The sequence below is a fragment of the Triplophysa rosa genome, linkage group LG7, assembly GCF_024868665.1.
Source record: "Triplophysa rosa linkage group LG7, Trosa_1v2, whole genome shotgun sequence".
In the NCBI taxonomy this organism is placed as follows: domain Eukaryota; kingdom Metazoa; phylum Chordata; class Actinopteri; order Cypriniformes; family Nemacheilidae; genus Triplophysa; species Triplophysa rosa.
This window is the reverse complement of record NC_079896.1, coordinates 6,233,862-6,257,501: the sequence shown is the minus strand read 5'-3', so window position 1 is coordinate 6,257,501 and position 23,640 is coordinate 6,233,862. Positions and strand designations below refer to the sequence as shown.

Here is a 23,640-nt window from a genome sequence, read left to right as displayed (position 1 = left end):
ATCGCAACAACGTCATCTTTGTTTATTCCCAAACATACAAAGGTACCTGCATAGGTAAATATTCATCCTGTCCTGGTTTTTGCTAAAATTTGCATTATCAATAGCTTTTATTTACGTATACAGCTTGTCTTTGATGGGTAAACATACAGTTTCCAGGATGGGATTACATGCACGGCAAACACAATGCAACAGGCATGTTTGTAAAGTTAACAATTCACAAAAAAAACAGTTCTAAGACTCATACTGTATATTCTGTAATCAAACAAAGCGACTTTAAATAAACAAAAAAACAAATACAACAAGACATTGAAAACTATATAAACCCGTGCTCCACCCTTCCTACCCTACTGGAAAAACACGTATCACATTTACCACCCCTTCCCTTTTATTTATTGAAACGGTTATCATCCAGTGTGACAAAGTATGCAATGTTTTCTTTTAAAGACATAATAAATATCCGCACGGTTTAAAACAACACCACCGCACGTCACCGGTTGTTGCTGTTGGCTCGGGCAACCGAGATGGACGTGACGCTACCGCGCATCTCACATCGCCCAGAGCGCCCATCTCTCGCAAGCTACCCAGAAAACCTATCATCCCGCTAATTTTCTTTCTTTTATTCTGTTTGTGATTTTTCGGGCCGTCGGATGCACATGTGGAAATGTTTAGCGCATGGACGGTTAACACCTTGAGCGTGCCAGCTGAACTCTCAACCAGCCTCGCTTTTACAAAGCCGGCTTTGTGGAGCATCTCCAAATGTTTTCTCAACATGTTCCAAGCAGTTTAGGGCAGGCAAGAAAAGTAAACAAGATGTTGCCATGATAAAAACACTTGTATAAACATCGCAGAGTGTACTCGGGCTCTTTTTAAAGAAAGCACTTCTCTCCCTCCCTCGCTCGCTCGCTCTTTTGCAGCGCTGAAATGCTCATTTCTCTCATTTCAAAAAGCAATGATGAATCACGGCTTTGGCAGACGGAAAAAAGGCAATGAAGTGAAGCAAAATTCAAAAACATTCTGTTACACTGATCTGCGGTTTATTCTCCGGGCGCTGTTTAGACACTCGGTTGATCTCGCTCCAGAGCGGCAAACGTACTTTCTACGCTCCCAGCAGACAGAACCAATGCGTGTCTTTATGTCTTTCTCTGCAGGTAAACACAGATCCGAGGTAGATTATGTTATTATCTGCTAAGTGATCTGCAAGTGTTTACAGTGGCTGGGCCGGTTTCAAAAACGGCTTCAAATAAACCACCCGGAGAGCCCGCTCCCTGAAATGCGAGCAACCACGGGCGCGTTGAGAGGAGGAAAACACAGGACTGTGTAACGGGCAGGAGCGCAGCTGTGGTTCTGATCTCCTGCTCGTTTTTCTCACTTTCTCTGGTTGTGGGTCCCCATGTCAGGCTTGTTTTGGTTTAAACGTGGGATAATGGAACAGTGTCATATATTGTTTGGAGTGGGACTAATCCAGCCTGACATACACTCACACAGTGGGGATTAAGGAAGACCAGGTCTTCTTCAGAGGGGATCAGGATGTATGTGGTGTAAACTGTGCACCTTGAGCCTGATGTTTGATTCGGCTGTTATTTAGCCTGTGTGTGTTGGCCGGTGTACAGTCGACTTCAAAAGCAATAAAGACATGATTCACTAGAGCTGCAGGTACAAACAATTTGATAGCCGTGGTGTAGCGGTTAGCATATCACATTGATGCATTTATTTAATACATAAGATGCTTTCATCCAAAGTGACAGAGGCCATCCACACGGAGACGCGTTTAGCTGTGTACGTAAAGATTTCTTGAGACGACGCCGTAAAAAGGAAAAAAAAAAAGGTTGGATAGGGAAAGCTCTGGCTTTGTGTGGATGTGGCCTTATAGTGCATTCAAATGATACATTTTATCATCTTATATACCACCCCACGCAATGCTCTGCCAGATGAGCTACAGGAACCTACAGCGTATGTGAGCAATAATAATGCTAACCTTAACAAACATGACTATACTTCAAAAAACAAGGGAGAAAGAAGGACAGCGTAAGATCTAGAGGCTGTCAAGGGCAAACCCGCTATACTTTGGTTATGTTGGTCATCAAAGATAAAACATCCCTACATGTTTGTTTTGGGACAAAGTGTCAGGAATCTCCATGGGGACTGCAGTTATCGCAGGCAGTACAGAATCCTGTGGAAAACCACACCACAGAGATCCCACCGCACACCAACGACAAGAGCCAAGCCCACACTGAGAGAGCCCACCAGACGTCCACGTCAAAACCAAGCCCACATTGACAGAGAAGAAAATATCAAAAGAACCAGGAGAAATTGGAAACGATTGGAACAAACTGTAACTAGATTTGACTGGGTTAAACTTTATGAGAGCGCAGGTGTGGTGCATGCAAAATGTGGGTGGAAATCCAAAATCCAAAAGAAATGTGTACAAAATTTGGATCGGAAAGATAGAAGGATCCACAGGAATTGGATGTGGAATTATACTTAATCCTGAATGATCCAATGGAAATTTTCTAATAGGACATGGAAATCCAACAGAAAAATCCAAAAGAAAATTGCAACATGAAGCACACATTTCTCCAGGATTTATGGGGTGCGTGTGTGGTTCTTACTTCAAAAACGAATGAAAATCGTCGAACACTGCTTCACATCCTGGCCATTTGCAGACACCGTGACCGTAGAGGGGATGACAGTGGGAAGAATGATCATCCAACGTTGAACTGTAAAAAGAAACAACAGACGTTAGCTCCACATCAAGGCTGCAAATATCCGAGATGTATATGCAACATAATCACGCATCATTGGACTTTTATGAAAGAGGCTAAAGAGCAATTAATCTCCATAATATCGCTTGATGCAATATTAATGGCTCATCCACTAAAATCTGACAACTAATAAAGAAACCTTCCCCCTTCACCAGACACACACACACACACACACACAAAATTCATCAAAGCATTGTTGTTTTACTGACATCACTACCCCGGACCTCGACAGGAAGTGTGTGATCAGCTCGCTCTGCTTTCAGCATAGTTGGAGTTGTCAGCCTATCAAACCGTCCGAGCTGCCCAATGCGGCCAATCAATAGCCAATTACGGGCTTCCTCTGAAAAGCATGGAGGAGCGCTTTGATCAGAGCAGCGCGAGGTTCAGCGATACGGCGTGTCCTTTTACTCTGACCGCTGAACCGTGACCCCTACGGTCCACCTGGAGCAACAAGTGCTTCCCACAACAGGAAGCTTCCAAATTCATCTGGCCTGTTTCTGCCAAGAGCAAACAACAAACACACTCCACCTGTTATCAATTTATCCACCTGCAAAGAGTCGGCACAGGCTTTCATGCAAACAAGCGTCTAGCTTGCAAACACAACATTTAGAAGTGAAGATTCTAGGTTGGCATTGTGGGTTTACCTCGAGTGATCTGTGGGTTTACTTTAAGATCAAAATGACTTAAACTTTTAAGATTATACTTCGTAACGCCTAATCTTTAAATTGAATTGTATAACTCAAATAATTACAATACAAGTCTCAGTCCTAATTGAAGAATAATTCCTACATTAACAGTACAAGAAGTGTAAAAAATATATTATATTTTTTAAATGCATTAAAAACTGGAATATAGGTATACATAAAAACGTAAATAAACAAAAGCAAAAAAAAGCAGTACAGGTAGAACCATAATTCTTATTATCAAATTAAATTTATTACATAAAAAATGATCTATCATGAATCTATAATCTATTTATTAGATTGTGTGAATATATATAAAACTTTGTATTGACTTATATGAATATATTTAAGTATATATATATATATAATTAAAAATCAATAACAAAATATTAGCAATTATTAGACTTAATATACTGTACATTAACAACTGTAATATAGGTATAACTGTATACATAAAAAAATAAATAAACCAAAAAATGTCAAATAAAATTGGATTATAAATATACACATATAAACATATATACATGCCACACACACGCATGCACACACATATATATATATATTTATAAGAGAAAACAAATACAAAAAGGGCAAAAAGTAGAATTCAGAGTACAAAAATCGTTCTCTCCAAATATCCAATCTTATGTATGCACCCTCACAACATTATTTCTGTGAATGACAGGATTGTCCTTTTTGGGTGAGCTATCCTTTAAAAAATATAAAAACAACAAACAGTACATCACAAGCACCACAGCCTTTGCATTTAAATCCTGCTCTTCAAATGCTAGCCTAAATGCTTTCCTGTGAGGTAGCACTACTCTGTCATATCATCTTTCATTACATTATGATCTAGGATCGTATTATCGCGCACTGAGCGCATAAGTATCGTCGTTGCCAACCTAAGAAAGAAGAAGAGGTCTGACGTCTGGAGAGCCAGACCTGAGCTCAGACAGGCCCAGAACACCATTACTCTCCCTCACGTCTTCATGTGGGGAGACATCATCAAAGAAACAGTCCTCCTCCAAGTCTACTGCTAAATCCCCAGACCCCCGACTCAATCCTCTACTGGATCCCCGACCCCACGCCTCCCTCCCAAACCCCTCAAAATGTTTTAATTATCATTTCCAGAGTTGAAGATCAATTAAAAGGAAGGTTAAGGGGCCCATTTGGGGGGGAATCAGATTATTTATCTCTTTAAAACAAATTGTCTGGGTTTAAATCCCCTGTGCACAGCAATCCTGAAGGATTCTGGGAGAGAAACTGGGACAACACGAGCAGGGCGACCCTGTTAAAAAAGAAGTTCTCTATATTTTTCAAGGTTCACACTAGAGGTCAAGACAAAACCTAAAGGTGGAATACTCTTTTTTTTTAAACGCATATATTATGTATATTACTATACAGATTCTAAAGATTCAATTAATATTTCTTAATTTCTGAATGTTATTAATTCATATAATGACTATTATGACACATTTATTGCACTTTCCTGTCCTCTTTTGATTGACAGGATATATCAGTCTTGTACTAGCGATAAAGTCCCATTGAAGTCAGGTCAGCAAATTTCTTCCAACCCCTGACATTAAATCACCAGAGAAGTTCAAGCAGTTTCATAAACCGCGTTTGTCCCTTATCTAGGTGCTGATGGGTCGGGTGGACCAACATGTCGAATGCTTTTATCATATTTGGGTGTGCACGCGGAGGTTGTCTCTGTGCCGGCACCAGTGGGAGTCGGTGGAGGATGCTAAAAGCAGAGGAGCATCGCGTCTAAACATGTATGCGGTGATTGAGTTTCTCTCCCTTTCCTTTAAGACGGAAGTGAAAAGACAGTGAATGATGTCGGTGGATGCACTTAAGGTTTTAGTTGCAGGCGTCGCTGTGACTGGCCAGATTTTATATGACACATGAAACGGCCTGCGCGGTGCTTAAGACCCCGGCCGGTAACTAATCTGAGAGAGCCGGGGCAGAGCGAGTCCATCAGCGCGCAGCTGCCTGCATGTTTCGCGATGGGGGGACTTGCTAAAAGCACATCAATTAAAAGTTCATTAACGTTTGTGTGAAAATTGTGCGAGTCGATGATTTTGTTTCGTTCCACTTAAATCTGTGGATTTCAATCTGCACGGCTCTTGCGGATTAAAAATTGATGTTATGTTTCTCTGTGACCTTGTGTGGAATACGTGTTTGCTAATAAAATACACATACATTAAAGGGATAGTTCACCCAAAAATGAAAAAACTGTCATCATTTACTCACCCTCATGTAATTTCATACCGGTTTACATGACTTTGTTCTGATGAACACAGAGAAAGATATTTGGAAGAATGTTAGTCATTTTCAGTTCCGGGACATCGACTACCATAGTAGAAAGAATTAAATGGTAATCAAAGGTGCCCGAGAACTCTTTGTTTTCCTAAATTCTTCAAAATATCTCATTATGTGTACAATATTTTTTTTCCTACTATGGTAGTGGATGATGTCCCAGAACTGAAAATTGCTAACAATGGAGTGGGTGAGTAAATGATGACATATTTTTCATTTTTGGATGAACTATCCCTTTAATGCTACAGAGAAGCTCATTAAAGCTAGCACTGTCTCGCTAAATTGCATTTGCATTTAACAGAAATGACTCAGGAATGTATTTCCCAAACTCTTTAGCTACCTGGATGGAAAAGAGAGAGAGATGCGATCACCTGCTCTTGTTTTCTGACAGATCTAAGGCATATTCAGTCTGCAGAAAGCCTTCTTCACGGCACAGGAGCTAAACTGCGGTTGACGTCTTCTTTAATCTCTGACAGAGAGAGGGGCGGGCAGGGATGCGCTGAGCTTTCCGACACGTCTCCTTGAGTGTTTTAAACCAGACGTGGCACAAAAGGGTTGCGGTGTTGTGATGGAGGACTGGTTGTTTGTGCACTTTAGGGAAATGGGCTGATAGACTGTTACTCTTCAGAAAGCATGAGTGAGCATTTGAGCGAGTTGCTCTGTTGCAAAACCTAGTGAGCTGCCTAACTAGACAACATCTTCAGGTGTCATTCCCAACATGCCTCTGGTGGGAATGGGTTTACAAAAGCAACTGTAACAATGCTGTCCTCTACAATACACCAATTGGGCAATGTCTAAAGCAGCATTAGTAAGTATCCTTCATGGAGAAGCCAATCCCAAAATGCACTGCTACATGCTTAACAACTTCAGAAAGTTGTAAAGCAAAGATAATGAAATCCTAATTTAGATACAGTATACGTTGCCAGTATCTCCATTGGTTACAATAGCCCCCATAAGACCTACCGTGTCAGTGACATCACACCCTGCCTAAATAACCCTGCGGGGATGTTGATCACACCCGTCACAGACTCAATTCTGCACCACACTGATAGAAAATGTAGATACACTTGTGAACCCTCCCTTCACCTTCTGCAAGAGCTTGTTTTGCAGCACTAAACGTGTTTTAGTTCGCATCGCTTTCATAATGACACGTTGGTTTTGATCAGCCAAATCCGAGTCAGATGTGGAGAGAGAGAGAGAGAGACAAACAAATGAGCTCAGAGTGCCTGGAGGCTTCTTACAAGCAGTTCAAAGCTCACACTTGAGCACATGAAAACAAGTTAACGTGTTATAAACTAAATTAAAATCTTCCTTAAAGACACAGCGACGCAATAATTCCTCCAAATAAATCTTCAAGTGTCAGGGGTTTAAAAACATTGTTTAGCAAAGCTGCGCTGCAACGCATAACTGTTGCATGAAACCATATTAATACAAAAACTGTATATGTACGTTTTTAAAAGAATTTTATCCAGTCGCTATTAAGGGAATTCTGCATTTCTATTACAATTTGTTTTGTAAAAAATAATGATTTTGTTTAGATTTTGATTTAATACAAAGCTTTGTATTATATGATTGTACATTTTTAAATACTAAATTTAGCCAAATTAAAGGTCCAGTGTGTAATTTTTGGGAGGATCTATTGACAGAAATGCAATATAATATACATAACAATGTCTTCAGAGGTGTATAAAGACCTTACATAATAAACCGTTAAGTTTTTATTACCTTAGAATGAGCTATTTCTATCTACATACACCGCGGGTCCCCTTACATGGAATTCGCCATGTTGTTTCTACAGTAGCCCTAAACGGACAAACTGCTCTACAGAGCGCGCTTCGTAAATACGTGATCTCCTTTGGCAAAGAAGCGAAAACGTGATGACATCTTACTCCTGTGTCAGCCACCGTAGTGCTTCGAAAGGGAGGGTGAATTGAGTCGTTGGTTGCATACCGCTAGATTCAACCGCTAGATGCTGCTAAATTTCATACACTTGACCTTTAAAGAAAAGTTAAATGATATATTTGGCTGATATACTGTAAGGACTACAAGTGCAATACTGCAACAACAGAGGTGTTTCCTAACAAAGGAAGTGATTTTCTTTCTATTACACTAATCTAACCTTTCTAACAATGCCATTCTCTCAGGTGCTTGACTGTAATTCCCCGATGTACAGGACTAAGCGGACAGACTCCAGGTCTATAATGAACATGAGCGGTAAATTAATATTCATTCGCAGAAAATGCCCTATGGGTACCTGTCCATCACCCTGGCTTCCCTTAAAAGGATTTCCACCTTCACAGGGATAATAGGAGAGCTCGTTTGGTTTACACAGTGATGCCGATAAATATTTTGTTGCTTGGGTCTGCAGCCCACAATAAACACACAGAGTAATCTCAATGTGTCTCACAGAGTTGACTCAACAATGTTGCTTAACTTTGCCAGTCTGCCACCAAAAGTCAGCGATTATAAACTCAGTCAATTCCCACCAAATTCTCCCAAAACCAAACTATCTGAGCTGTGCCATCCACACATCTCAGTTGTTTTTATATTAATATCAGCATCATCAAACTTTTATGGAAAAACATCCAACGTAGTCACGTCAATGGCCGTTGGTCTTACCTCTCTCTCTTGAGTGTGTGGCTGCCGTACTGGCCGTTGGTGGATCCGTGCTGGTTGATGTTTTTAGGGGGGACGGGGGAAGGCGATGACAGGTCCAGACCCCGGTGGCCGTTATTGGTGATGCTGTTCTCCTCCTTCACGTGGCAGTTTGTTACCTCCTTCCACAGCTGCTGTAGTTCAGCTGGAATCATGCCTGCCACAAACAAATTGGATAATTAAATCAATTAACGGCTAATCTGGTTCTACTCGTGGCATAATTAAATAAAAAACAAGGGCTCAGTAAACAAAAGAGGGCATTAATTATTCCACTACAGGCTGATATGAGCCGCCTGCCCTCTCTCTCTCTCTCTCTCTCTCATTCCTTGCATGCTTTGTGAAGCGTGTTTGTGTACAAAAACTCCCTGGCATTCACGCACATTTCATGCTTGAAGTAAATAATTAACATACAGACAGGGCATGAAATCTGAATAATCACCATTATTCCTCTGACAAGAAGTCAGACAGTTCTTTCTCTCACACACACACACAAACACAAGCCCACAAAAACATCCCTATGCAAGAGACAACGAGGGAGAAAACTAAAGAACGAACAAGCCCCTAGGGTAATACTCTTGAAAGCGTGTTAATGTGCAAAATGCTTAAAGTTTTGCCCCGCCTCCAATTGACACAGACGACTTAAACCTCATTTAACAAGTCGAGCGCAATGCAGCTCGTACGTCCTTTGGAAAAAGAGAAGATAAGTGAGAAGAAAAATCGCTTGAAGACAAGATGTTGCCTCGATTCGGTGACAGATACACAAACACTTACTACACCCGTAGAAACGCACACACATACGCAAGTGTTTCATGTTTCGCCGGCTGACATTACATTTAGCGCTAGCAGGCTGGGAATTACAAAAGAAAACATTAAAATTGGCCTTGAATGTGCAGCAGGTGGAGAACTTTTCTTATGGGCTAAAGTATAAGAAATCCACGAATGAACCAATAAACGCTATTCTTAAGTCAGTTCTCATTTGAAAATAGAAAAAAAAAGAAATCGTAACCAACAGCTTAAATATTTCAAGTGCAGAGAGTATTGATTCATCATAGTGCTGCGAAAGTTTTTCATATGTTCTGCGAAATTAACAGAAAGGGGCTTTTGGGTGGTAGTGCGGATCAATCGCTTAACATCACAATTACGATTTCAAAATGAGCAAAAGCCATTTTAGTTCTGATTACATTCATCCTTCTTGTTTTCACCCCCCCCCTCATTTTCTAATTCTCTCTATCCTTTCCCTTCGTAATAATTTTCTTTACAGATACCAGAAGTGGCCTCTTTCAAGTGCTCCACCGTAATGCGTTTGCACGAGCTTCGCTCAGTTTTAATTTATTCCTGTTGTGGCAAAATAACGGGTGAGGTGAAGATCTCAATACGATCAGCAGAAAATATTTTTAATTTGATAAGCTACTAAAGATTTTAATTATGCCAGTAATGGAGAACAGTAAGCTAATGAGGCGGCTAAGACTCCAGAGAGACAGACAAAGAGACGGAAACTAAAAACTGTGAAATGAGTCTGGTAGGAATGCCATAAATTCACACCAGATCGTTTGCATATAAAAGAGCCTGCGAAAATTATTGCAGGACGAATCAATAACCTTCCCACATGCCAAGCGGCATCTTTTGCTTTCTTGGGCACGTCGTGAGTTTTTTTGCGGCTTTTAATGTCCTCTTGTACGTACGTTCACGCAATGTTATAAAATCGAAGTCTAAATTCCGACTACGCCATCTGAAGGAGAGCTGAAGGTATCAACTGGCTTGTTTTCTTTTTGTCTTTGCGGTTGTCATTGCGAGGAAAAGTTGTCTGTACGGTTTCGAGATAGAAGGTCACGGCGCTGGTGATTGTTTTGGGTTTGGACATGGAGGGGAACAATCATTTTCCCCCCACTTGGAGCACAGTGACAGCGTGCAATGTATTTTTAGCCGATGTGCTTGACAGGGTGGCCCATTCTCCCTCAATTACCCACAAGTCCAGGTGACCCCGACACCACTGTTTACTGAAACGAATCCAAGCTGGAGGGGGTGGGGTTGGGGGAGGTGGGCTGATGAGAGTGGGACGAAGCTGTCTTGTTGTGTCTGACACCTCCCATAAACCCTTCCCTCTACCTCTCCATTTCTTCTTGTTGCTCAACCACGTCCTTTCCGTATTTATCTGTCTTTCACCTCACCCCACCTTCAACCAATAAACCAAAAAATACATCTCTAGCATTTTCTCCATACGTAACATTACAACCAACCGTACGAACCTAGCTGCATTATCGCCATTTTGCAACGGATGATGGATGCCAGGCTTCACAGGTAGCGCACAACATTTAAACACTTCTTTGTCTTTAAATCTGTCTTGTAAACTCCAGATCGCTTTAACGGCACCAAAGTCATTTTTCAGCAGCGCACCTCTTCTCATTAAAAGCCAAAGACACACACTCGTGATTCGAAAAAATGGATGTCACTGAAACGTTTGACTGATCGCCAGCGAAGCAACTCAATTTTTACCGCAGCAGGTAATGCCGACACCCAGACAGGGGCCCCGAACTCCCGTTTCAACCTTTTCCCGTCCTTGTACCCCCAGTACACTGGTGACCATGTTTGAGCAAGCGGAAAGTTGATTTAAGGTTCACAACCACATTAGTTGTGGCCCATCAGCAGTCGATAAAAAATAGCGCCGCGCGCTGGGGCCGCGGAAACCAGCGGCCGTGTCTCTTTCAATAGGGCTGCCACAACTGCATACTGACAGTACTATTAGTTTATTTCTCTGTGAGGCAGAGATCTTCTCTTTCTCTTGTAAAAGGGGTTATGATCGCTGGGGCCTTTGATATGCAGCCCTAAGGCCTTAAATATGTTCCTCCCTAATGCTACAGAAGCTATTAAACAGTGCCGCACTGCCAGCCAATCAATCACTGCCAGAGAAGCCGGACGAGAGGCCGAAGTCCCCTGATGGGCCCGCGCGCACACCGCACTTCATGCCTGGTCACATTTGCTGCTTTCATATTAGGGGCAAATTTGTCTTGTCGGTGTCCTGTGGCCCTTGACTGGACAACTTAACTAATGTGCGGCCGGGGATGAGACTGAGCTACGGGGATGCCAGGGATCATAATGTGTGTATAAGGGCACGGATTCAGATGAGAGCGGGCTAATAGTGTGGAAGACTAGAGACACACACACACACACATCTGGCAGCCACACCGATGTAGACTGTGTGCACAACAGGCAAATGCAGGTGTAACGATTGTTCAGAGTGCTTTTGTGAAAAAAATTTGTCATCAATGATCCACCTTTATGTCATTTAAAACCTATATGGGATTTCTGTGGAATACACAAGAAAATATTTGAGAAATGTCACAGTGGTTTGGTGTCCATTCAATGGAAGTTAATGGGAGCCAATGTCGTTTGGTTAGCAACATTTTTCAAATGATCTTCTTTTGTGTTCTGCAGAAAAAAGAAACTCATGCAGGTTTGAAATGACATAAGGGGGAGTAAATGACGACAGAATTAAAAATTTTAGGTGAACTATTCCTTTAAATATTCATCTGTACTGTGTTTTATTATACGTATACTGATAAACTCAATACTTATTTTCTCCCCCCGGACCCCTTTTATAATATTTATCTCCTCTAACACATTTCTATAATTGATAGCAGGCTGTTTTGACCCTCTCCAAAACGTTAAACATTACCGTCAAAAAACGATCTACCCGCAAGAGAGATCTAGGCCTGCTTTTCGAAACATGACGCACAAAAAGACACATTGTTTCGATGGAAGTCTCAGACGTGCCAGAGAGCTCGCTCGCATACTCGTAAACAGCTTTTTCAATCGTGTAGAAAACGACTGGACGTGCATGTACGTTAAGCACCAAGCCGTGATGTTAAAAGATTTTATTCAAACATCAAAGTCAAAGTGTCTAATAAATAAGCCAATTTCAGCCTGTTTCCCTGACCGAGTAATCTTCTTTAGTAGCCTGCCGAGCGCATAATCACCGCACACATACACACACACACACTGAAGTAACATAAGTTATCACGCCAATGCTAACAACTCGGCTAACTACTGAATATTGTAGATTACATCTTGCGAATGGAAAACTGGGTTGCTGAAGCATGAAAGAATGTAGTGGAGTGTGAAAGAAAAAAGGTCATCAATAACTTTTAACAGTGAAGCAGAAAATGTGGAGGACACACACACGCACACAAATACACACACACACTGTGACAAGTGCTTTAACTGCTGTCTTAACAACCAGTGAGATTTAAGTGAACATTACGGTCTTTAAGGTTAACCATCAGATTTATTTCACCATTTCAGACTTGAACTACACTAACCAGTTTCAAGCTAGGAAATTAGCTATCCGTCACTAACAAATACACTTTTATTTACTTTTCATATGCATCTCATTGAATTTATCAGCTTCTCATTCCACGATTTGTTAATTTTTATATTAAAAAAATTGTCCCTCAAAGACATCTCAGAGACTCCCAACTATCTGACCCTAGCCCAGCCCCAGGGCAACGTGGGTATTTGGAGTGGCTCAGCTTTGCGTCTCTACGGCTGATCAAACAATAACAAAACCGAACAAACACAGTTTGTATTTGCGAGCTACCCGAGAACCCCTCCCCACCTTTCATTTGGTCTTATCTTGTTATGGCCTTGTTTGTTTTAGCCGAAGAGAATGCAGTCAGCTTTCGAAAAACTCAAAACCTAACCGGTATGAATACATTCTTTGTCATTCCGTAGCTGCTCCTTCAGTAAATATGACAAAAGAAAATAAAGCAATACACCTTCTAGAAAAACACTTTTTGACTCACTGGTTTCTTGTGAAATGATTAATCGTTGACTAGTTTAGTGGGATGAGGTTAGAAAACAATGGCGCATGTATGTTTACGGGTTGACGAAGGCTCGATATAAGATAACAGAGATGAGACCGATACAAATGTAGACATGGCGAACGGATGTAGGAATGGAAACACAAGATGATCCAGTTTAGTGTACAATGTTTCCCTCTCCTAGTTACAAATATTTGTCATATTTGACATGCTTTGACTTGTTGTTTCAAGAGAATACAGAATGGGATAAAACACTACTGTTAAAATAACTCAAAATATATCAAACAATAAAATAAGCTTTAAGCTTTCTGTGTTCAAATTCACCATTCACATAAAATCACGGAGTTCACAGAAAGAATCCTAAATGAAGCAACATCAAAAAGCAAATATTATTTCATAATATTGCAACAGAAATGTGCGATTTCATCATATGTTAATCGATCTCTGTGTGATCAGGAGCTTTAGGGGACGGAGCATATGGACTCACCCTGAGTAAGGGAGTGAAGGGGCAGAGTCTGGTTAGGCTGAATGGACAGCAGACCTTGCCTTTGCAGACTCAGAAGATGCTGCTGCTGCAGCTGCTGAACCTGGAGGAGCTGCTGCTGGAAGGCCAGCTGCTGCGCAGACACCTGCAGAGAAAGAGACAGAGAGAGAGAATGAAAAAGAGAGTGCGAGAGAGAGACATTTAACAGCTGCACACCTTCAGAAACCAACCAGTGTTTTTTCTTTTCCATTTCTCACACGGTTTATAACGTCATGGTAAAAGTCAATTTTTATATTTTGTATAATTTTTATCCTATTTGATTGTTTTCCTAGTATTTATTTTAATACCATATTATTGTTTGTTATTGTGATATTGTAAATGTGTTCTCACTACTTTTTATGTATAATGCTGTGGCAATACTTTAACTAAACACAATCATGGCAACAAAATTCATTTAAAGGGATAGTTCACCCAAAAATACAAGTTGTTTCAAACCTGTAAATTTCGATGTTCTGCCGAACACAAAAAAAGATTTTTGTAAGAATGTTTATAATCCAAACAGTTCTGGGGCACTATTGACTACTATAGTAAGAAAAAAAATCTACTATGGTAGTCAATGGTGCCCCAGAACTGTGTAGTTTCCCAACATTCTTTAAAATATCTTCTCGTGTTCAACAGAACAAAAACGTTTCTATAGGTTTGAAACAACTTGCAGGTGAGTAAATGACAACAGAATTTTCATTCTTGGTGAATTATTCCTCTAAATTAAGTTGAAAATGTTGAGAGAGAGAAAGACAGAAAAGAGACAGGAACAGAGGGCGAATCAAAGGAACAGAGAGAGGGAGACTGAAAGAGAGAAAGTATGAGAGTGCAAAAGAGGTCCACATTCACAAACATACGGATTCGCTCACGGCTGATAAAAACGCACAGACAAACACGTGCCGACATGTCCGTTCCCACATTCCCATTTCTCCTTAATTAACGAGGAGTCTGGGAGGCTTGTGACAAATAATGAAACGTTGTTAATCATTCCTAATAAGAGCCACAGGATTTTAATTATGGCCATTCATAACTGCACAAACAACCTGTGACTAAGGAATATTCAGCAGCATTTAAGCGAAGAGCCAGAGAAGTCAAATGCTCACTTCCTCTGTATAAGAACACTTGAGCACAAGAGAAAGCTTTGATGGAGCGACTGACGTGCGGGCTTAAAGGTTAAGGGTGTAATTTTTCTGGTGAACACTTCACCTTTAAGACTCATTTAGGGAGGGGGAATGAACAGGGTCGCTTTAAAGGGGGTGTACTGGTTAAGCTAGTCAGTCCAGCTGCAATCCGTTAATTTTCCTCTCTATCGCCATCTTTGTTCGAAACATAAAATTGCAGGTTACTTAGTTATCTGTACATGATGGGAGGGCACACTGGTGAAAAAAAGTTCAGCATAGATTGTAAGGAAAAAGGAAACGAGTAAAAGGGAACGAGAGGGTGTTGAAAGACAGAAGGAGAGGGAAGGACGCCAGGCAAACTGCTGTGTAGTCAGAACGATAAATAAGAGGAAATTATCTAACATCCACGATCGCCCCCTCAGTCAAAACAAAATGGGCGATGTTATGGAAATACAGGGACTATTGAACCCTCTCGCTGACCCCTTTCGACGCTAACGCGTTGTTTATGATCTCCTCAGTGCATTATGACGTCTCCGTGACAACAGCTAAACGTCTTCTTTAATCACAAGAAGGTTCCTCTGAAGGAGGGTCGCGCGGTGTGTGCGTGTTTGTTGGTGCATTAAAGCGCAAACGTGGGCTTTGCCAAGATGTGTACCGCACCCTCTTCCCAAACACAGGATGCTTAACTTTGTGTTTACTTCTCCAAACAAAAAGCGCACAAAAAAGGTCCCGAAGCACAACCGTGGACAGGTCAACCTTTAGACCCACAACAGAGCTGAAAAATCCTGATAAAGTGCTCTCTCCCCTCCTCCCTCGCTTTATCCTTTGTCTTTCATGGTCCACCCATCCTCATCTGCCTGTCAATGGTCTTTTGCTTTTTTTGAAAGCCGCCCTTTCTCTCTACCACCCATAGCCCCCCCCCCACTACCCATAATTCCCCTTCTACACATACAGCATGAGGCTTCAGTTGTACAAATAATTAAATGAAATGTTAATAGCCGGAGCTGCCGAGCTGTTGTTGCACATGAGACCGTTGCATAGAGGAATTGTGGCGCTAACATGGAGACATAAGTTCCAGTCTGGCCTGCGTCATTTCCTAATCCCATTCTCTTTCCAGCAATACTGTGACAAATGTTTGTAAATAATATTTAGAAAATGTTATGTTAATAAACAATTTGACTGTTTGTCAAGTCCAGGCTATAAAAGATCACAAAATCTCAAAATCTTCAACAATTCACTGTTGTGCCACAAAAAGAAGCCAATCCCTTTTAACATCCTGTTAAAACCAAAAAAGTAAATCCAGTACCTCAGCGATGACGTATTTTTCGGAAGTAAGCACCACGCTGGTTCCCTCGACTGAAAGCCTATGCATTTTTCCCATAGACTTTTGGAAGATCGCGAAAAATAAGCTCTGTGATTAACAAAGGTTTATGATGTTTACATGTTTTGTCTATCAAGATAATATTTAGGTTTTGTTTACCACGGACCTTATTTCGGGCGATTTACCAAAAACCCATAGACTTTGGAGCGATGGAACCCGAAGTCCTAAAATGCTAACTCGCTTCTGGGGTTTGCACACAAAAATGCGTCATCTCTGAGCCTCCCTATTGGGGACAATTTCAAAGTAAAATAAAACAATATTCACAGTACATTTAACTTTCATAACATCACACATTTCCAACATAAACTAGACTAGACATCAGACAGGGTAGGTGTCATATTTGATTCATCACAAATAAAAATGACGATGTAACAGTACGTTCAATAGGTCGCACTGTGCGTCTTAGGTCTTTTGCACATACAGTTCAATTCAATTCAATTCAATTCAATTCAATTTTATTTATATAGCGCTTTTCACAATGTGCATTGTTCCAAAGCAGCTTTACAGGAGCAAATAAGAAAAACACAGAAAGGTAAAACACAGCACAGTGCATGGTGTTTATAGACCAAGCAAGATCATTATAATAATTAATATCTAATAAATAAATGAATAAATAAATAAATAAATGCAGTCTCCCGGTGAGCAAGCCAACACTGCACTGCTCTGCTGTGGCGAGGACATTACGGACATACAGTCCGAAATTTTCGTATGCGTTTTTTCGTATTTGGCTCTCGTTTGTACGGTGTCTCTGAATTGTTATAAAAGGCCACTCAAAATGCTTGACGGATGAAAAAAACGCAGAAAATCGAACCCAGTCCGAATTTTTTTATGACGGACGAAAATATCGGAGGCAGTGTGTAAATGTGATTGACACAAAGTGAGGTCGTATTTATTTTTTAACGTGCAGAAATTTCGGACGCAAATTTCGGACTCAATGTGCAATCGGCTTTAGGGTCTTATGTCAGGCCAAATTTTTACAAGACACATTTTACACATTTTTTCCAAGGATGTATTCGCAGTATAGCATCTACTGAACGACTGACAAGGTAAAACACAGCAACACAAAAAAAAATATTTAATGGAAAATAATGTAGGACTTGATTGAAACCTAAAAAAAGCGCTGCAATGTTATAAGTTAACATTATTGTTTCCCACTCAAATGGTTGCATCAGCAGAAAAGTTATCAGCTATTACATATCAGTGAAAGTTTTTTTTTCTCTCAATAAAACGGAACTGAATAATCATTCACAATTTACTTTTATGAAAAAAAGAGGCTATTTTTATGTCAGGTTGTATTTAATTGTTAGTGACAAAACGTAATTTCCATTGAAGTGCTCTGTGACCGTGACAGGGGGTCCGGATCACTTGAGCTTTTCCTCTGCTCACAAGCACTAACCTTACGCCGTCCTGGCACAGCAAACGAGAGGTTAAGTCGAAGTGGCACGCGAAAGAGACGAGAACAGAGCGGATGACAACGTGATCGAGGCGTTTATTGCCTCGCCTCCACTCCAAAGTTAAAAATCTTTGAAAAACTAAGAAATTTTGTTGTCTTTTAAATAAAAGAGGCACAAAGCAGCAGCAGCAGGGGGTTATTGTCTGACCCCCGTGGGGGGAGTCGCTGCTACAATTCGCATTCCGTCTTTTGATGGCTGCGCGAGAACGCCGAAGGAGGGGGAGAGGGAACACAAGTGAGAAAAACAGGGGCAGACGGAAGACAGCCTCTCGAGAGCTGCATCAGATTCCTGTGATCACACATAATACTCTTTAAAACGGTGTATTTATTCCTCTGTTCGTCTCGTCCTATTCAGCTGATCAACTGTTCCTTCCTTTGACGGTGAAGCCCTCCCTTTTTCAACCCCTTGTTCTCGAGTCCCCTTCCTTCATCTGTCCTTCCGACACGAGAGAGAGTGACAGCCTCTGTCAAAAGCGAGAAAAGCGCTGCCGTCGCATTGATTTATGGAGGCATCGCACCACAACTTGTCCAAACTGAAGCCCCCAGTTCATTAATTAGGGAGCTGGGGGACTTTGAAGTGAGCGTTGTGTGTGCGCGTGTGTGTGTGTTTTATAACGTTCGGCTTAATTTATACGTTCTCGCTCTCTCTACCGTAACAGAACGAAGCTCTCAGTGGGGAAGTTAAAAAGTGAAACACTGATGGTCTTTGAACTGCTTTTGACCGAGCAATAATCGCTTCTTTTGTCTGAAGCGTCGCCGTATACGGATGTCATTAGAGCGGGAAGAAAAACAGCTGGTTGTACACCTTTGAAAATGAAGGGAGAAGCAGGGAAGGCAGCAGAATCCTTTATATACAGTACAGTACAAGATATGCTGCTGTATTTATGGCAAAGGGGAAACCAATACACATACCGGACCCTATCGTTGGTCTACACGTAGAGAAAAATAACTAACAGCATGTCCTAGCCAGGCGTGACATGACAAGGTTCTAGTAACAAGTTGTTTATTTTTCACATTGAAAGAGAAAATGACATTCAGAGCCAATAAAAACGTTGATTTGGAAATTAAATGTATCAGAAACGTGACCCCTAAATAACAGTTGGTTGATGTGGAGGGGTTGAAAAATGTAGATGATGAAAAATGTCAAATTCTAGCTCGAAGTCATAACTGGTCCGGATGCAAGAGTTTTTATCGCGGTGTCACGCGCCTGGGTAAGACCCGGTCTCAAGACACACAAGAGCAGGAAGCGACTCGCTCAACTTTCCCCACTGTCAAAACTCTAAATGAGATACACGCAGGGTCTGGGATGTTGCAGCTTTGGTGGGAAACAGCTGCTCTTGGGTGTCAGTGTTTGTGTTAAGTGATGCAGTCAGCATACCTCTTTGCTCTGGAGCTTGGTGCCATGCTGCTGTTGGATGAGCTGAAGGTGGAGCTGTTCTTGCTGTTTCTTGTAGAACTCCTGAAGTTGCTGCTGCAAAAGACATGCGGTTATAAATTAAAGCGGCTACGTCTTGTATTTTCATTGCATTTAAAGTTATGTGAAATAGTATGGAATCCAAAAAAACTATTTAGTATTCTGTGACTATTTCTACCCTCAGTGAGCTCTTGAATTAAAAATATCATATCATAAAAGAGTTTACATTCTTTAGTCAACCTGTAAATGAGTTATACCGCAAATGGAAAATTGTCATTTTGACTTTCTCTGACAAAGGTCACATTTCCTGAAAGTCAGCAAAAAATGTACAGGTGATGATCTGTACACACCAAGAAGAATGTTTGGAATTCTAGTCGTATGTTTGAGTCATGTGTCAAACCCACACACACTTTCACATGAAAATCTCGTAATACACGTGTGACAGATTTAGGTTGCTTGATCTATACGTTGTTTAACAGCTGTAAAAAAAGACTGCATTCTATGCACTGTAATTTAAAAGATAAGTATGTTATGTTTCCTTTGTGCTATATTTAAATGTCTTTAAAGTGAAAGTTGACCCAAAAATGAAAATTCTGTCATTTACTCACCCTCTTGTCATTTCAAACCTGTATGACTTTTTCCGCAGAACACAAAAGAAGATATTCTGAAGAAAGTTGGTAACCGAAAAACATGGCTACAAATGACTTTCATTGTATGGACACAAAACCAATGTAAGTGAATGGGTGCAGTTGCTGTCATTTTTGAGTGAACTATCCCTTTAAATATATCTTATTAATTTCTGGACTGTACTGAGAATCTATAAATAAAATCCCTGCAAAACCTCCAAAGCACACTAATAGTCAAATGTTAAGGGTTGCCTTCGACGTTTATCATTATCTTAAAAACCTTTTGATTTGAAGGTCTAAGCTTAAATGTTTGAATTTAGTTTTATGGATAAAAATATCATTGTGCAAACATATTAATTTCTTTCATAAAAAAAACAAAATCTCTGTTAAAGTGTTTTAAAAAGGACCGAATAATATATATAATATATGTGAAGTCATTCAATATTGTTTAAAAATATCTTAAGAAACTGGTTGATAAAAAGTAAAAAAAAAAAGTTTTGCAAAGAGTGCCTACATTTCAGGTCTCGTTTATTTCTTTGTTAGTCACAACATAGTTCCCATTGTTAAATTGTTAAGTTGTTAAATTGTTAAGTTGTTTTATTTCATATAGTTTTGCTAAGTTCATTATTACTCAAAAATGTGTAAAATTAAAACAGTAACAGTAGTGGACCTACACTTTTAACTGGTAGTGTACGTAAACCTGAATTCTAGATGGTAGTTTGCTAACAAATGAATCGAAATGTGTCAAACTCAGAGTTCCATATGTCACAATGTTTGTCCAAGTAACAATCTGAGACATTTGAACAGCAAGACAGATGTGAATTACCTGCTGTAACATCAGTGCTTGTTGTTGCTGCAGTAACAGCTGGAGCTGCTGGGGGCTCAAAACCTGGTGTTGGAGGATCTGCTGCATCTGTTGAGGAGTTATGACCTGTGGTGTCATCATAGCAACAGAAACTGGGACCTGCACACAGAACCACAGAAGAACCAAAGATGCATGAGTGCAACAGCAAAGTAAAAGACAATTCCACAAAACTCTCCCCCCAAAAAGAACAGTTAAGCTTGAATGATGCGCACAAACATGTGCACACTATCGTGGGCCTGTCTCAAAGTCCTGATCTGTTTCTCAGACATCACCTGAGGAGCTTTTGAAACCAGTGATAAAACAAGCAACAAGCCAAGGCTGTTTGACTGATGGGAGATTGACGGGTCCAAAAAACCCACAATCGCACTCAAACAACGGCAGACTGTCAATGTTCGGTGCCGTCATCAAACACGCCACTCTAGCGACAAGGCCGCCGGCCATTATACCGGAGTGCTGTCCGTGTTTTGCTTGTGACTGAATACGTTTTATATTTTCATACATTCATGATCGTTTTCGCCCCTCTTCATCTGGGAGAAGCATGCTGTCCCTGCAATACTTCAGTAAAATGGGTTTTGGTGTGTACATAAAACTTAGTTGTATTTCAATGAACATGAATTAACTGCACCGAAGAATGCACAAATTCTCCTCAAAAAATAAATATATATACACATTTGTTATATAGTACGTAACTACGGAGAACACAAATGTAAAATAGGTACGTGTATTACGCCTAGAAACGAAAATAACGTGTGATGTCATTGAGAGTCTTGAAGAGCTGCTGACAGGGGTCTTTAATTGGAGAAAAGGCTTTGTGCGTATACATGTATAAGAGTGAGTGTGTGTGTGTACTGCTAGTATTTCACTATGATACACAGTGCCATTAAAATCTCTCCTTTGTGACATTGGGTAACAAACAACGTCTGTCCTGAACGTGATAGTGGCATGCATTTGCAACTGTTAACATATCCCCAGCGAGCGCGTATGATCGCAGATGTACGCCCTCACATCTGCTCCTGATTGGCCAGACATTAGGACGACAGTCTCTCTTCACCAAGGTTACACCAATTGCGTCTCCGAGTCAAAACCACTGACACGTGTTTGAATTTGTCACGGCCTGATGGATGTAATTGAGGATGGAGTGGGTTCCCTTTGTAAGGGGGCGGGGTTAGCTTCCACATGGACTCCGCCCAATTTTGACTCTTTATATACCCGTGTATGTTATGCTGTAAACAGTGTCATGGCCAAAGCTGAACACAAATGCATGCTCATTAACACACCACCACTACGTCTTAATACGCGGCCCATTTTTCACATGGCTTAGCGTGCTATTTGCATAGGCAGCGCCCCTTGATTTCTTCATTTCACTGTCATTATCCACTCATGTCCTTATTTCTCAGCGCCACTAATTTTGATGAACTATTCTGAAGGTCAGAGTCAGCGAGTGGGTGGTGGAACACAACACCAGCAAAAACACTCAGACCATCATTTATACTTGGAAAATCAAATAGATTTGCCATTTTGGATATTCGTAGTAATTATGCGATTTTTTAATACATTTTTCTTGAAAGAGGACAGAATTTTAAAACAACTAAAGAATACCGAAGTAAATTATTTTGTCCTTATTCGTTTTAAAAATTCTAGTTTTGTAACATTTCTATAAAAAAAAACACACAAAAGGGAAAGTAATGTCAAACAAACAAAATTTGTCAAACAAAATATCAATTAGCAAATAAAAACTTAAACATGTTACCCAAACCTAATATTCCCCAAAATAATTTCAAACTAATTTTCAGCTTCACACAACTACCAAAAATGACTTTAAAGGAAGATGATTACAACCAACAGCCAAACATTTAACTTACCCATCAACATCAAGGCAAATCTCAATGCCAATTAAAACCTTCAGTTCCACACCTTACAGACACACCGACACCAGCTTCACACCCTCCTGTCTCACATTAACGTGTGTGTATCCACTTCTACAAAACCTCAGCTCTAGTGGAAAGGCTATTACAGCTCACATTTTACTGCCCATTACCACTGAGGTCATTAGTGAAGAGAGGGATGGGCCTTCTCTTAACCTATTGATCATTGTAACTACTAGCATTTAATCCGCTGGTGAATGAGCTGGAATCTCTTTAAGACGGACCGCCGCAGAGCAGAACCACTTCAGCTGAAAAATATCATCCTGGCCACTATATCAGCAGCACTTAAGAAGAGTGAGGGATACCGGCGCTTACCGTCGGGCACGGCTCCCTCTCCTCCTCTGGCCGTAATTGTGCATGTGTGCGAAATAGAATTATTATTATGAATTGCGGTAAATGGCCGTATGCCTAATAAGAGGTGAGGGGAGAGAACAAATACATATTTTAGGCCGTGACGATGAAAATGCATTAAGATAAGGCAGATATCTGGCTAAACAAGATAGGCGGAATTTTACGAATGCATGTTTCAGCTGTCAATTGGATGGTTTTAAATAGCATTAGGATTGTTTGTACTGTAAGAGAAAGAGTTGGAAGGATGAAAAGTGAGCGAACCAGAAGAAGCTGACGGTTATGAATTTCGCTAAGGAGTGGTGTTGGCCAGGTGTGGATGTTAAACACACACGCACACACACACACACACACACGCAAACAGATGCTGTGTGACTGTAGGCAATGTGCTAGCACAGGCCTGTGTCTACCAGCCCTTTCCAAGCATACCTATACACACATACATCGTATTATACCGTATGCAGAACATTCACATGCCAACACATGCAAACATCTGTAACGTCTCAAATGTGAAAATTCTTAATGTTTTTTCATTGCCTTCACAATACAGTTAACCCTAAAACATGCAAACAGTGAACATAACATCTGATCATGTAGTGGACAAATTTAGACACATCAAGCAAACAACGCCTGCTGGGAGAGTATGGGACGTACATGTAGCTGCTAATATTGTATACACTAATATTGACTTAATGAACAACGCAGTCTTTTAGAAAGAGCAAAATATCGAGAGAGAGAGAGAGAGAGA

At 40.6% G+C, this 23,640-nt stretch overlaps 1 protein-coding gene across 7 annotated transcripts in view; it reads right to left on the bottom strand.

The window, feature by feature from the left end:
- The window catches only part of foxp1b (forkhead box P1b), a 163,098-nt gene that overhangs the window by 19,085 nt on the left and 120,373 nt on the right, over window positions 1-23,640 (bottom strand). For 6 of the 7 annotated variants that reach the window (XM_057337516.1, XM_057337517.1, XM_057337518.1 and 3 more), the window contains 5 exons: window positions 20,581-20,718; window positions 19,093-19,185; window positions 13,721-13,862; window positions 8,381-8,573; window positions 2,610-2,717 (listed from right to left, as the gene is read on the bottom strand). In XM_057337516.1, the coding sequence (XP_057193499.1) occupies window positions 2,610-2,717; window positions 8,381-8,573; window positions 13,721-13,862; window positions 19,093-19,185; window positions 20,581-20,718 (674 nt within the window). The remainder of the gene's footprint in view (window positions 1-2,609; window positions 2,718-8,380; window positions 8,574-13,720; window positions 13,863-19,092; window positions 19,186-20,580; window positions 20,719-23,640) is intronic. The other variant, XM_057337521.1, reaches the window with a different exon arrangement.